Source organism: Pelophylax lessonae (genome assembly GCF_965119305.1).
Source record: "Pelophylax lessonae genome assembly, chromosome: 6".
NCBI lineage: Eukaryota > Metazoa > Chordata > Amphibia > Anura > Ranidae > Pelophylax > Pelophylax lessonae.
The window spans coordinates 228,612,824-228,628,989 of record NC_138773.1 but is presented as its reverse complement, the minus strand read 5'-3'; the positions used below and the strand labels follow the sequence as shown (position 1 = coordinate 228,628,989).

At 41.4% G+C, this 16,166-nt stretch overlaps 1 protein-coding gene across 1 annotated transcript in view; it reads right to left on the bottom strand.

Moving 5' to 3' along the window:
• Window positions 1–16,166, bottom strand: part of TRPM8 (transient receptor potential cation channel subfamily M member 8) — a 95,209-nt gene that overhangs the window by 32,881 nt on the left and 46,162 nt on the right. The window contains exons 13-15 of the mRNA XM_082260867.1: window positions 9,850–9,945; window positions 5,892–6,021; window positions 64–209 (exon numbers count right to left, since the gene is read on the bottom strand). Coding sequence (XP_082116993.1) covers window positions 64–209; window positions 5,892–6,021; window positions 9,850–9,945 — 372 coding nt within the window. The remainder of the gene's footprint in view (window positions 1–63; window positions 210–5,891; window positions 6,022–9,849; window positions 9,946–16,166) is intronic.

The following is a 16,166-nucleotide window of genomic DNA, read 5'->3' as shown; positions in this document are numbered from 1 at the left end:
GATGAAAGGTGTTTTCATTTACTTTGTTATATATATATATATATATATATGTTTGCTTCTTACCTGCACTCCTGGCTGTGCTATAAACTGCTGGTCTTTTGCCTCTACAGCCATCTCAAGGCAACTGCAGTCTCCCCAGGCCTCACAGGAATACACAAGCAGCATCTCTGCCAAATCCTCATCATTAGTGTAGCACTCTGTGAATAGCTCTAGACCATTAACAAGATTATGGATATGTATAAAATGCTTCACACAAATGGCTTTATTTAATAACCAAGCACAGTAACAAGATATGTAGCAAGTCAACACAAAGCAAAGAATAGGAAATGAGGCCAGCTAAGCTAAAAGGCCAATCTCTACTTGGCTGCTATAAAATGAAGTACATACTGTATGTATTTTTATTAACATAACATGCTTTCTCCCAGTGGTTCTTGGCCAAGTTACCATGTACTAATGCTCATTTCAGTCTACTCTTTGCATCCAAAATCCACAAATCACAACCTTGTTCATCACAGGAAATAGAGAGTAATAGCAGAATGGTTCATTTGGGTCAATGCATAGTAAGCATGCTTTCACAATTTGGAATTCCACCCAGCACTGAATGTTAGCAATACCATGCCAGGCCATGACAGCACAATATATTTTTCTGCTACAAAGAAATTTTGTTGCAAACATGCATATCGTTCAATGTCTTCGGGTTTATTTAAAGAGGTTGTAAACCCGCAACATTTTTTTTTTTTGCAACCTGAAAGAGAAACACATAATGAGCTAGTATGCATTGCATACTAGCTCATTATGAAATACTTACCTTAGAACGAGCCCCCGCCGTGCCGCCCGCTTACCTGTATGACCTGTATGACCTGTATGACGGGCGACATGTCCAGGATCTTGGCATCCGGCCATCTGATTGGCCGGAGTCGCGGTGACGTCACTCCCGCACACGCGCGCGGGAGCCGACGGTCACGGGACGGGACTCTGGAGGAACGGCACCAGCGGCCGTTCCTTCAGAGCGCATGCACCAGTGACGTCACTGGCTGCATGTAAGGTAAATATCTCCTAAACGGTACATGTTTAGGAGATATTTACAGTACCTATAGGTAAGCCTTATCATAGGCTTACCTATAGGTACAAGTTACAGAGGAGGGTTTACTTCCTCTTTAACAAGACAAAGAACAATGCTCACAGTACAATGACCCATGGTCAGAGTGTAATTATTTTTCATTTTTCTAACTGCTCTAAACTAATTAAACACAGCATCTGAGGTGCTGCTACAGGTTACATCACATTGCATATTACAGATGAGCTTTGCAGTGCCTTACTAAATACCATAGGTGTGCACGGGGCATACCCTAATCACTATATGCGGTGCCGATTCCCCCTACTGCCTGCCCCCCCTTGTTGCCCCACAGTGCTGCTGCCTTCCCTCCTCTCCCCCCAGCTGCTGCAGGGGATGTTTCAGGATGGAGAGCAGGGGAAGGGGTTAGAAAATGTGTAATTTACCTGAATCATCCATTTCTAAATGAACACAGTGAACACACTCGCTCTCTGTGTCTATTCATAACTGAGGCATAGTAAACTATGTTTACAATACTTCAGTTTATGAATGAACAGGAACCACTCAGCACAGAGCACTTCATACTCATTCACTAAAAAAAATTCAGAAAAACCTGCGTTAGATAAATGGGAGTGAAACAAATATCGATGATAAAAAACAACAGCTGCTAGCACAGGCCAATAGACAAAAACCCTTAAATATTACATGTACATAGAAGTCTACCGCTATAAAATAATGAAAAAATGCTTAAAAGTTAATAAACAATAAAATTCATGAACACAGTTGATCACAGTTGAACTGTAAAAAATCTTGGATCCTTTACATGCCTGTTTTTACAGTTCAAATGTGTGTGCACCTTTTTTACTCAATAAAATAGTTTTTATAAACAGTATTACACTATGATCCTTTGTATCCATTTGCCCCGGTTCACACTTATGCGATGCGGGAAGGCTGCGAATTCGCAGCCTGTTCCCGCATCGCAAACGCACCCCTGGCAGTTCACACTGCCATATGCGATACGCTGGGGGTGTCAATGTAATCTTAACGACACCCCCAGTTTGATCGCATAACGCAGTGCGATCTTACAGTTCGCACAGGATCGGATCGCACAAGTGTGAACCGCTGTGCGATCCGATCCTGATGCGGCTGCAAAAAAAGGGTCCTGTGCGTCTTTGCTGCGGGTGCGGTGCGAATTTAGCCATACAAAGTGTATGGCTAAACTCGCACCGCACAGCCGATCGCATGTAATGAAGGAGCAGTGCGCTCCGACATTACATGCGATCGCCGCAGCCGCACTAGTGTGAACCGGCAATCATATGCACGCCGAGACCGATATCTGGATTGGAAGCACGCCAGAAGAAATAGCACCTATGGGGCTTGCTTCACTTGGGAAGTTCATCTCCCTAAAGTGCTATAGGCTTTTCCATTAAATTGGAAGCCAATTGATTCTGGTAAGCGACCATTCTTTTTTCTCAGTGTTGGTGTTGCACACAAAGGATTTGGGAAGACTGGCTTTCCTACACATGCTGGGATTTGTAGTGCTTTTTTTCCTATGGAACATGCTATCCTATGGCACTGGAATGTATTTAATAAATTTTTTTTCTCCTTGGATATTTATGGCCTTGTGTGATCAACTGTGTTCATGAACTGTATTGTTTATGACATTTTTTGCATTTTTTTCATTATTTTATAGCGCTGCACTTCTATGTACACATATTCATTCACTGTCCCATGCATTTGAGGCTGCAGAGAAAGGCATGTGTGTTTGAGCTTTGGGGTGCATAGCCACACGCTAATGTAATAGGCTTCGCACACCTATCCTAAATAAGGTTAGCTGTGTTTTACTTAAATTGTTTTATTTAACACAATCAGATAGGACATGTGTTGACAACATGTTAATAAATAAGGTGTTTAAACCTTATTATTTACCCAACACTTGCACATGTACCACTCACTTCATTATATTTTTCATACTTGCTGAGTTCAGCATATTATTAGCCTCCACTACACGTGACTGGACATATGCAGACCGTGTTAGAGAGGTGGAAAGTACAGGCCACAAATAAAAGGCGTTGGAGCATAGTGTTTGTGGATGACAAAAATATGGCAGAGCTGTATTTGCTAATAAAAAATTTCTGTTAGCTATAAAACTGGCTATTTCTGTAGTCTGTTCAATGCATCTAAGCCAAAAATTGGAACAAATGGGGGTTAAAATGACGCTGTCATTAAAAAATAAATGATTTAAAAAACAGGCTTACCTGCAAAGAAAAAAAAGAGACTGAACTTTTCCCACTGCATTGGCCATCAAAACGTCAACTCTATTCAAGAGGAATAAAGTAAGAGCTTTTCCTCTGGTAAACCAACACTTCCAGGAGTGTTAATTGGTACCCGCCAGCACCTAGTGGTTCCTCTCACCAACCTCCATGTCATTACAGGTCTCAATAGTGATGTGGAGGTCAGTGGAAGGAAATGGTAGGTGCTGCTGTGAGGGACCATTGAGACTGACCCCCTCCAGAAGTGTTGGTTTCCCAGTGGACTTCAGTAGAAGATTTCTCTTGAAGGACCTGCATTTCTGCTGCGTGGACAGTGAGAAAGGTATGTTTTCAGTTTCTCTTTTTTGCTGTTATGTCTGATTTGTATTTTTTTAAATGAAATGGTTGCATTCAAGACATTTGCAATTACACTATTCATGAAGACCTACACATTTGGTAACATTTCCTGCATGTCCAGAAATTACAAAAACTTCCCCTACTGTTGTGCGTATCGATTCTGTATAAGACTCACCCAATTTGTCCAGGGCATAGTCTTTGTATTACATTACCAAATTACAAGTTTAAGGACTGGGCACACATTTGCCAGCTCACAGAAAGGGGTACTTTTTAAGTCCGAATATTGTGATTTGGCAGTGCTAACATCCTATTTGTATAAACTAAAAATATTACTGACAGGTCCACTACAACAAACTCCTGAATTCATTTTCATTATAGCTTAACAAGTTTAGATAGTCACTACAGGTATAATAAAAATAGAAACCAAACTAGGTATGATAAATGTTATTACTAATATATAAGGAACTGAATATAGACTGAACACGTCAGAACAAAGTCACTTTATTCATAACAACTGGCATAAAATATTAATCTGAATCCATTACACATAAATACTTATCTGGCAAGGGAGCAATTTTATGAACTCTGTATACACAGAGCTAAAGTGATCCTTGGGGCCTCAGGTATATTAGCCTTGATTAAATGCAAGCTTCTATGTGGTTATACAAATAAGCCAAGTTTTATTTACTTAGAGAATACATTTCTAAATGATTATTGACAGGCCCAGATCAATGGTAAGGCCAGAGCCTAAAGCACTCATACAAATAGAGGCCTTTAAGTGTAAAACAAAAAGTCCTTTTACCTTTACCAGTATTTTTTCAGACGGTGTGAAGACACCAGATAAAACCCAAGCAAATATTTTAAAAAATACACTACGCACAGACATTCAGGGGAATTCATAAAGAGCGTCTAAGACACTCTTTAGAATTCCAATGTATCTGCATACAACAAATGACAGTGTGGGCGACAGATTAATGTACCTGTTGCAAACTGTTACATACATTTTGGGCATGCACTGAGACCAGTGCGTCCAAATGGGCACTCTGCCTTCAGTGCAACTGTGTTTCATCCCTGCTACTGCACCACCTCACAGGCAGCACAGTGGCAAGGAGATTTGTACCAGTGGGGATTTACCTATTGTGAAATCACAGATACTAGTTGCCCATTAGATCACTTCCCTTGTGATTGAGAGCAGACAGTGGGTGGATCCTTAGCCAATAGAAAGCCTGCTATTAGCTATAGAATCTGCCCACTGCCTGCTGTCAATGACAAGGTGAGAACGGACCTGATGTGGAACAAGTGTTTCAGCTTTCCCACCACTGCAGTGTCACTGGTTGACAGGCATTGTTGGCTGTGAAGCTGACAACATCCTTACCAACGAGTGACAGGGAAAGGGTAGCCGTGGTAAATATGCCGCTTTGCTACACTGTGTACAGGGACAGGAACTCTGCCTATCTGTGTATGCCAGCTTAGAGTAGATCTTATTTACCTTCAGCCTCATTATCTATGAAATGGAGGCAATTATTTTTGAATTTGGTGCATTGGTGCATTGGTAAAGTCACTTTGTGACTTTAGGGACAGTAGGGAAAATTTAAATCTCGCTCAGGTCATTTTATAGGGCCATAGCGCTAGAAAACTGTCGGTAGTGCTTTGGAATAGGCTAGTTATTGTGTCATTGTTCTGCCCAGCTTCTTACCTATCTTGTTGGTCAGTAATGCACATTACTGTAAAATTTTAAAGAAAACCTAAATTTTATTAAACAAAGAAGTAGATTGTGTCCTAATATCCTTATGCAAGTGGTTTCAGTTCTGGGTCAAATTCACTTCCAGCTTCTATGCCTCTCTTGTGTTGGAGAACATCCCATAGGCTTGTATAGGACAACTCCAAATACTGGGACTTGGAGTCAATGGTTTAGAGGATACCAACCATACAATAAACTATCATTTATACAACCTATCATCTACTCCTGATTTACTGGTAGTTTGGTATTGTTAAGGTCTTTATAGGTTTTGATGAGGTTGTGCTAAACGTTTAATTTTTACAAAGCTATTAGTCTGATCATCAAAAAATACACAATAACTCAAAGCCCTCCATGCTTCTTGCATGCTTGGTAAATGCATTAGCGTTAACTTTGGTACAGTCCAATTATCCCTAGCACCACTGGCAACTATCAGGTAACAACTGCCCGCTTTAACTTATCAGAGATGACAGCTAAAATTGCCTCTTACCTACTGCTCTGGCTTCATATTCATTTGCAATCTCCTCTGATTCCCCTGCGGCACTGATGTCATTCTTTACTTTAGCCAGACTCTTTAGCAGTTTGCTGGCACCCAAAGCAGCCAAGGTGCATCCCCTTGTCTTGGGAAAAGTAATCAGTAACACATTTTAGATATTAAAAGGTGATTCAAAATAAACAGTTTTAGTAGATTAACAATAATATAACGTTTTTCATGTGATTTAGGGAATACATCTCTAATGCCCCATTACAAACGTTCAGATAATCGGACGACTTATCGTTCGCATTTTGTTGCATGATACTAACATCGAATTCAACAATGCGTATGATTTTTGTCGTACGATTGTGGAAAAGCTTCCTGGTTGCTTAGCTACGTATCAGATGGTGCAAAACAAAAACAATGGCAGCCAGGCTTTTTCCGTGCTATTTTAGAGTTTCTGAGCATGCACAGTCTTTGTCGATCGATTTTTAGCGGACGCATAGTGTACTGATGAAACGATTGTCGTTCGCGAGGCTGTCATACGACAGAAGTTTTCCTGTTTGTCCCTTCAGATTTTGTTGGATGAACTGTCGTCATCGGCTGTCGAAAGCTGAGTACTAACGATCAGATTATCGTGCGATCAGGTCGAAAGCGAGTTTTGTCGTACAATTATCGGAACGTGTGTACGGGGCATAAGACTATATACGTAACTATACATCTGAACAGTAATCTCAGATTAGCCTGAGGAGCTGGTTTATGAATGTTTACAGGTATTAGAACATTTGTGCTGATACATTCCCTAGAGGTGTGCTTACTTATTTGCAATTGGTGCAAATGGGTGAGAAAAAAAACATTATGGGGTGAATAAATGACAAATGTAAAGCATCCAGCAGACCACATATTTTCAGGACCATGCATGGGTTAAGCGTGGTTCCCCAAGATCTTTTTGATGTAATTTCAAAGATCCCGCAGGGCCTCACATATACCTTTTTCTTATTTGCACATTTCGGTCCCAAGATTGTTTCTTAATTAAAAATTAAAAAAAAAAAAATCTAAATCAGACTGTAATTACAGCTCAAACTATATCCCAATACTTTTTTTTTTATATATATATTTGGAAAGAGTAAGTAAAGGCTAGAATCTCTGCTACCTTTTTTTGCCATGATCCATGAATTGAAGGAATATTAACAGAAGTCATGTCTATTTAGCAGATGCCAGACAGATCAGAAAACATGAAATGCCCCCGAAGGCGCAAAGTCAGAAAATAACATTTTCTAGAGTTTTCAAGGTTTTATACCAGGTAGGAACATGTATATCATATACATGCACATTGTATGGTAAACAGGATATAAAACCTAAGAGAGTTTAAATGTAGTAAACAGGTAAATACATAGTTAAATACGTATATGTTAACTGTTTTACTGCCAAAGAGGTGGCCTTTCCTAATATCAATAACATTGCAGTATCTTCTTTACGTATATTTACACTTTGTCAAAGTTTTTCTAGCCAGACTATGATCAGTAAAACAAGAAAATGTTCTGCGTAAAAGAGAAGAATAAAGCAGAGAGTGTTGCTTTGAGGTGCTATGGGCGTACCTACAAGCTCTACGAATAGAACTTTCACCTGATTCTACTAGAATTAGTTAGTTATATTAAAAGTCATCATTAGCAAAGCCTAGTTGTGGTAGTGATGGACTGTGTGTAAGATTCCCAAAGAAATGCTTAAACCTGAAGATGCTGAATGAAGGTAAGATTATGGTGCCCCATTGGCAGAGCTCTCTCTGATATTTGTCAGAAATCTTCAACATATAATGTATTAAATACAGAGGCAAATAAAATAAAGCTCTGTTTAGAACGTATACCATGATTTAATGTACAATTGTTGAAAACTGGTACAAAAATGTTGTGATGTGACCTTGATATTTTTATGTCTTATATATTCAGAGTTTTTACTCAGACTGTAAGTATATTCTAAAATTTTGCAAAATAAAATGTATTTTCTGATTTAAATGTAGCACCCTACAGGTAGGTGCTAGGTAAAATATATAGTGGGCTTTGTCTGCCTAACAGCAGGGCTGTGATTTGTTAGGTAGAGTGTCAGGACTTCCAGATGTGCCAGCTGAGGGGAAAAGTATCCCCACTGGCTCTTGTGAGAGGCTTCTCATAGGGCAGTGTGGGAAGCCCAATCAGGGGACACATCCCCGCTTGTAACTACCCCAGAATGCAGATTAGGCTGCAAAGGATTCTGGGAGTGGGTATAAGTTTGGGGGGAAGTGCGTGACAGGTTGTCTTTGGTGGGAACAGAGTCCCAGGAGGGAGAGTGTGGCTGTCTCTCCTCCTGTCTGAGGAAGGTTAATGTCTCTGGGTGTTGCCTGAGTATCCAGAGAGTGCTGAGTTGAGCTGAGGGGATCCGGTGTGCCGAGAGCCTGCGGAGAGAGAGAGGGGTCCAGTCCCAGGAAAGCCTACACAGATCGTGAGTACTAAAGATTGCCCCTGGGGTTCGCCTGAAGTGTTAGAGGGGACCACTCCAGAAGAGGTTCTGGGATCCAGTGTCAGCTATCTGTAAAGGGGGTGCCTAGGTAGAGGACCCTAAAGTTGTAAAGGGGGTACCGGCAGTCTGGGCCCTGAATTGTACAGAGATTGTCAGTGAAGCTACAGTTACACAGAGTTCTACAATATACTACCTCAAGCTGTACCAAGCGGGGGACAGTATTTAGTGATTTCTGCAGCATAGCATTGTCAGGAGTTCTACCAGCTCAGTCTACAGGACTATAAGTTGGGGATTCAACACTTCTTCAGCTAAACAGAGAGTTATCAGAGTCAGTGAGCGTTGGCTGGCGCCGGCTGGTGTCAAGGAAGCTCCAACAGGCATTTTTCCAGTAACAAAGTCCCATTTGTAATTAGTTGGAGCCGTAAGGAGTATCCCACTCATTCCCTTCTCCCATCCCCTTTAAATCAAATAAAAACCACAAACAAAGATGCCGGAGTTGTCGCTGCTTCAGTTATCACACCCAGGGCCGCAGCTCACATGGGCTGGAGAGAGTACCGGTTCTAATGGCAGACCCACATCAGGCCGCAGGCCTGGAAACCTTGCTACATAAAAAAAATAATAGTAAAACTTATGGAAATGTAACAGATACTAGAGTCTACCCTGATGGTTCCTTTGCAAATCCAACTTTATTTTCTTCATATAAAATGAGAGCGTTTATATAATATAGGTGCCATACAACTGTCAGTGATTCTCCAAAATATCTACCCAGTCTCCCTGTATTACGATATATGTATCTAGACCAGGCATATTAGAAACTCTGGAATGTTTTAGGCATAGTCTTTACAAGTGTTATTGTTAAAGAAATTCTGTGAGGGGTGGCGATTGTTGCAGGCATGAAGTGCAGACACCTACATACCAACTGCAGCTTACCAAACTCTTCTGTTATCGCCAAATCCCAGCCAAATTTCTGAGTAGTGTCAAAGCATACTGATAAGAACCAACACCACACATTTATATTGACCCATGGTTAAAATGGGCAGCCTCAGTGACTAAAAGTAATCTGCAGGAGCTAGAATGTGGTAGGCCTGCTTTGTCAGATGGCGCTAAAGCCTTGCCTGTCTAAATGGGCCAAAATTCAGCTGCCGTATGAGGGTTTTGAGCCAGCTGCAGATATGTATACTTTTGCATGCCTGCATTTTTACCTGCAGCCTTCTTTTTTTCCCAAGGGAGCCTCTTTAATGTGATCATGAGCAGAGTCTTAAGATTGAGATGTGACACGGCAGAGAAGACCTGGGAACTCCAGCAGGGAATGCTCACCAATGGGGGAATTGGGGACACAAGCTTTATGGAAAATTAGGCCTTCATGAATGTGCTAACAACTGAAATACCAATTTTAGGTAGGCAGGACCTGCATACCTTACACAAGGAAATCTGTGCTACTGTAACTATAAACTGAAAATGAAAACCAATGCAATGTTACCTGCTCCCATATTACTTTAGACAGCTCTCTCTTGTTCTGCAGTATAGCCCATATGAACAAAACCTGAATGGGATGTTTGATTATTGGTGTGAGATCCTGATTAAGGAAAAAATATGTAAAGTTATTAATCTATTACAATACTGTCATCCAAATCTTATGGCAATAATTCAAAATGAGAGTTAGCTATTTAGCTATATTTAAAAGACACGTTCTACCCATTATAAGTTAATGAAGATAAAATATTAATATGGAAAAAGAAAACTAAAGTAAAAACATTACTGACCAGTAGTAGCCGCTCACAATGACCATGGTGGGGCTTTGTAAAAAGTCAGCAAATGTGAAAAGTAGGCATTGAAATTATGACAACAATGAAAAGGACATTTTGATATGTAGATCAATGTAAAGTATCAAAGAAAATTAAGGTAATCAAATGTTCTAATTTCTAGATTTATATCTTCTTTTTCTATCTGTTACATTTTTATAATTGTATTTTTTATATTTTCATAACCAGAAAGCTACAATTGAAAATCTATGTTACAGTTACATTTTTATGTAACAAACTTGTGCAAATAATACTTAAGTAATCCATAGTGGCCCAAAGTGGCAATGGAATTCCATTTCTAATATTAAAGCAAATCTGTGTTTTATAAAACTGATCATAAAATGAAAAAAACACAATGTCGGGTTTTATGGCCAAACAGTTAAACACTGGTGATTAGAGAATACTCAGTCATTAGTTAATCTAGTGTAAGTATATTTAAGAGGCCCCATTTGCACCATGTTACACCCTAAATATGGGTGTATCATTTAACCTTCTCTTGCAAAAACTAAAAAATGGTGTACTTACCATTTCATAGTTTTCCTTTCCTGGTGCATCTTCATGGCAGCATACAATGAGTTGTGGCTCCTCACATGCAACCTGATAGGACTGGTTAACTATAAATAAAAGACAGACCCGACTCGCAGCATTCTCTTTAACTCTCACCATTGGGGAATGTGTATGTTGCCATGAAGATGCACCAGGAAAGGAAAATTACGGAAAGGTGAGGATATAATTTTCAGTTTTCCTGGCGCATCATAGCAGCATACAATGAGAACTAACTTGCCAGACGGGAGGGTGCAAGAAAAAACTTGTAATGATCAATAGCATAAGTATGCGCCTGCACAACAAATTTTCCAAATTCTACTGTTGTGAGCTGAGCTGGGTTCACCTAATAAAGGGCAATGAAGGTGTTTCGGGAGGACCATGTGGCTCACTTGCAAATAGCCTTAGGTGAAACTCGTCACTGTGCTGTCCACAGGGTTGCCACTTCCCTGGTTAAATGTGCTCTTAAGTCTCAACAAGAAGGTTTTGTGAAGTGTAGGCTCTTTAATTGTCCTAATAATCCAGGAGGCGATTGTATGTGTTGATGCTGACTGTTCCTGCCTTAAGTGATGTGGGACCAAGCACAGATTTCAGCTTCCCTGAATGAAGAGGTGGCTGCCAAATAGCCCATAAGTGACAGGGGATGTGGGTCTCCGCTCAACAAAGAAAGATGGTAAATTTATTTCCTGGTTAAAGTGGAAGGAGGAAGATCCTTTAAGGATAAAGCGATCTGAAGGTTTTTGTATTACTCTGTCAGGGTAGAACGTTAGGTGAGGCTCCTCATGTACAAAAGCCTGCAGCTCTGACACCCTTTTCGCACAGGTTGGGCAACCAGAAATACAGTCCTCAGGGTTAGATTGCACAGAGTAGTCAATTCTGTAGGACAGAAAGAAGGCCTTTATAGAGCTTCAAGGGCCGTAGGGAACTTGTTGTTCACTTAGGGAACAATGATTTTTCTGGGAGGTCATTACTTAATGCAAGCCTTTAGAAATTGCATCAATAAAGGATTAAGGACCCATTGAACCCCTGTAAGTGTGGACAAGGCTGAACTTTGAAACTTTAACAGATTTGAACCTAGGCTATTGTCCAGCCCCAGTTGGTTGGTTCTGGTGAAAAAGGATTCCAGGTTTTTTGCTCCGTGAGATCTACAAATGTTTCCCATTTTCTCTGGTAGGTCATTTTTTTGCCACTATCTCCACTGAGCAGCCTTGAGTTAGCAGACTCTTCTTCTCAACTTCCATCAAAATTAGTCTCTTGGTGCTGGATGGCAAAACTGGCCTTGAGAAAGATCTTATGTCACTGGCAGAGGCAGCAATGACTCAATGCTCAACTGTATGAGAGACTGAAACCAGAGCCTCCTCAGCCAAAACAGCATAATTGCAATTATCATTACCCGAATCTGCTTGAGTCTGGCTAAAAATATGCTAATCAGAGGCGTTGGGGGGTAGATATACCTCAACTGGAAGTTCCCCTGGTAGTTTAAGAAAGTTTACCCCTTCCGCTGTTGGATATGGTGCTCTCGCTAGGAATCTGACACTTTTCGTTTTCCAGGGAGTTGTCGCAAGATCCACCTGGGGAAATTCCCCTTCGCAGTTAACTGCCTGAATACCACAGCTGAAGGACCACTTGCTTGATAAGAAGGAGCATCTCAATGAGTTGAGGGACCACTCATTGTTTGATAAGAAGGAGCAACTGCACAAATCTGCTAACGGATTTTGAGTTACTGGCACACAGACTGCCCTCGTGTCTTTTTGAGCAATCCAAGAATCCATTCGATTAACAGTCACGCTTCCAAAATTAGGGTTCGACTCCTCGACTCCCATCTCTGAATGTATGCAATTGCCATTTTGTTGTCTAGGCACAGTACAGCTCTTGTTCCTTTAATCAAAGGAATGAATGCCAGAAACGCCTTAAATGCTGCTCCCAGTTCGAGAACATTTGATACTATGCCTCATGAGCTGAGCATCCAATGACCTTGAGCAGCCTGATCCTTGAAATGCGTTCCCCAATTATTCCTGGCTGCCGACTGACATGATAATGTTCCATTTGGAAACAACAAATGTTCATTTAAGAAGACCCAGAGATAATCAGGCACTGTTCTGCTGGAACAAACTCCCAAAGCCTATTTGACTCTATCAGAGGAAGGATCTGCCCTCATGGAAGTTCCACTGAATTTTTCTGTATATCCATAAATGCCCACAAAAACATATTTTTGGGTTGGGAAGAGGATGCTCTTCTTCAAATTGATTAGACACCCAAAACTTTGTAGAGTGTGTAACAGAGTATCATGATGCTGGCAAAGCATCTCACGATTGCTGGCTAGAACAAGGATTTTGTCCAAGTAGTGGTGTATTCTCGTCCCCCATGCTATGGCAGACAGTAGGACCTTTGTGAATGGGGGAGGAGGGCAGACAGAAGGAAAGGCATCAAAACTGATAGTGAGACTGAAATTTAGCATGGATTGGGACGTGTATTAAGTTTTCAGTTTTCATGAATTTTTCATTCTACCAGAAAGAGAAAAGGACTGAACAAACACAGAGATCCAGAGTTCAGTTTCATGGAAGCAAGGGGCCAAATAGGGCACTTACACCTATGGAGGGGATCGTACCTGTCATCCTGGGAGTGCTGATGTGACTATACATGTGAAAGCTGGACATGACATTTGTAATGAGGGTCCAAGTGTTCTGGTAAGAGGCAGTGTGTCTTCTAGCTTGGTGGTGGTTTTGGACCTCTAACCCTTGCACATTCTCGTGTGGAGTGGACACTTCCATTTGTAGACTTTCCCCTATATGTGGACAATTTTTGCTCTTTCATTTAATCTGATCAGCGCTACACTTTTATATACGTGTATTAAGTTGTCTGATAAATCTACAGAGAGCATCAAATCTCTTAGATTTATCAATATCAGAATTAATTGGAGACTCTCCATCTTGAACGACTAACTTTATGTGCTTGTTGAGTTTTTCCAAATCTAGCACTGGGCGCAAATAACCAGTTTTTTTTTTTTTTTTCACTAGGAACAGAGGTAAATAGAATCCTCTTCTCCTCTGGGCATTTGGAACCTTCACCATCACTTGTTTTTAAATTAATTTGTACACAAACTGGACCAGAATATTTTGCTTATCTGTCAAATCCAGTAGCCTGGTTGGCTGGAAGTGATTGGAAGGTGGACGTCCCTTAAACTTCCACCAATGTCACACCAATATAGATATTATGACCCACTGATCCTGAATATTTTCCACCCAGGTGTGTGCGCAAAGCTTTAATCTTGGGTTCTCCAGGGAACCTCCTGGATGGGCATACCCTTAAAATGACTTTTGTTGTTCTCCCAAGACAGGTGCCTTAGATTTTTAAAGCTTCAATGATGATGACTTGGTACAGGGTACTTCTCCAGTTACCTTTACCTAATTTTTTTGTGGGCTGTAAGATTTTTGCCTCTTCGTATCTATCTCAGAGTTGCCAGCTGAATGCTGGACCTTTTGAATTCTTCTGTTTTTTGTTAGATGGTATCAGCCCTTACCTGCCACTGGCCACCCTTGAGATGGCTGCATCCACTCTGCTCCCAAATAGATTGAAGCCATCATCAAGTATCTTGCACCAGTTTGATTTTGATGCGGGATCCACCGACCATGACTTCCTTGCTGGGACCAGTGTGACTGGAGGCCAGGAAAAATTATGGGTTGTGTCCAGGATGGGTGGTAAATTTGTCGCAGATTCAAGCAATATACAGGTTGTTTTTCTTTTTGTGCTGTGTGGCGAGCTTGTTTGGCTCAATAAGGGGGTTAACCAGCTCAGCTGAAGCAGGTCTAGTACTCTGGGCTCTAAAAAACTCCCAGGCTGCATAGGGAGGATGCTCTATTCTGGAACCAGATCTCTGTGCAGGACAGACTGGGGAGCAGCCATTTTCTTGTATGGTGAGATTAAGTCTGTGTGACTAAGACCTGATTTAATCTCTGTGACAGTCCAGTGTCTGAGCAGCAATAGGCTGCTCCAGGACAGGTAGTTAGGTTCTAGTGTTTGTAGTTAACCGCCCAACATGGCAAGGATTTATTTTTTGTTTTAATTTTATTTTAGCCATTTTGATGCCTGTACTGTATGGATACAGATTTTGTAAATAAATTACACGTGTGTTTTACCAAGTTTCTGCTGTGCCTTTTCACCGCGCGGTGTACTCATCCAGGGAGACACGTACAACACGCTGCTGAGCTAATTCCTCACACCGCAGACAACATTGCTCTTGAGGAACCTCTAATGATGTCTACTGACACCTCTACCACAAAGTCTCCTGCCAATTTCTGCTCTTACCAGAATCCACTCTCTCCAGAATGTCTTTTTTAATGTTATCCATTCAACTCGATATTGTTCTGCCTACTGATGCAAATGGTTTTGCTGTTCTGCAGGCACCTCCAGATGCTACATCAGATGTAGATATAGATCTAATTTTTGGTCTAGCGCTACCTTGAACGTAACTGCAAGGTGACGAGTCTTGCCATTTGCATTAATGATGCATCCTCCATCGGAGGCGACAGCAGCAGATTCACCTTTGGCTCTTTCAGAGGATACAGATTTGACAACCTGTAATTCAAATAGGCCTATTCCTCTGGCTCCTGCCATTCTTTCTGGCTCAACTGCTCCAGTTCCTCCAGTTCCTCAATGAAGGGAAATGAGACCGGATCTTTCTTGTGATTTGGGAAGTACCTTCTAACCTTGTAGAGAGTTTCTGTCACTTTATGCTAGGCAGTTGCCTCCTTAACTGCCCTGGCACAATGCTCTATTAGACAAATGTCAAAGCCTTTTGCCCCTTTAACGTCTTTGGCCCTCGATGAACTTTCCAATTCAGGAAGCCACCTGCTGCCTCTGGCTGGAAGTGCTAGGCAATTAAGCCACCTCCTGAGGAGTCTAGGGTTCATGTATCGACTCCAATTCTTTAATCAAAGCCGCTACTTCCCTGACAGCCACTTCTTTGTCTGCTGCTGCTTCCTCCAAGCGGACTTGATATACTAGTTTATCAGGCAATGACTTTCCTCCACAAACCCAGCAACTGTTAGGGCTGGCAGCCTGCAATGTTTTGTAGACGGGAAGCAATGATAATGAAAGGCAAGATTATGACCTTGAGCAACATTGCCTGGAATGTCTGTGCCTGGATGGTGACTTGTTTTGGCCTTTAGAAGGCTCTTTCCATCTTGAGGTCCTTGCAAGGCTGTAGGCAGGTTCCTCCAAGCAGACTTGACGTACTAGCTTGTCAGACAATGACTTTTCAGCACAAACCCAGCAACTATTAGGGCTGGTAATGTGCAATGTTTTGTAGATGGGGAGCAATTATGAAAGGAGAGAGAATGATAAACATTGCCTAGAACGTCTGTGCCTAGATGGCGACTTTTTTGTGCCTTTAGAGGGCCCCCTCGTCTTGAGGTCCTTGCAGGGCTGTAGATGTTACAACAGCTTGGGGACC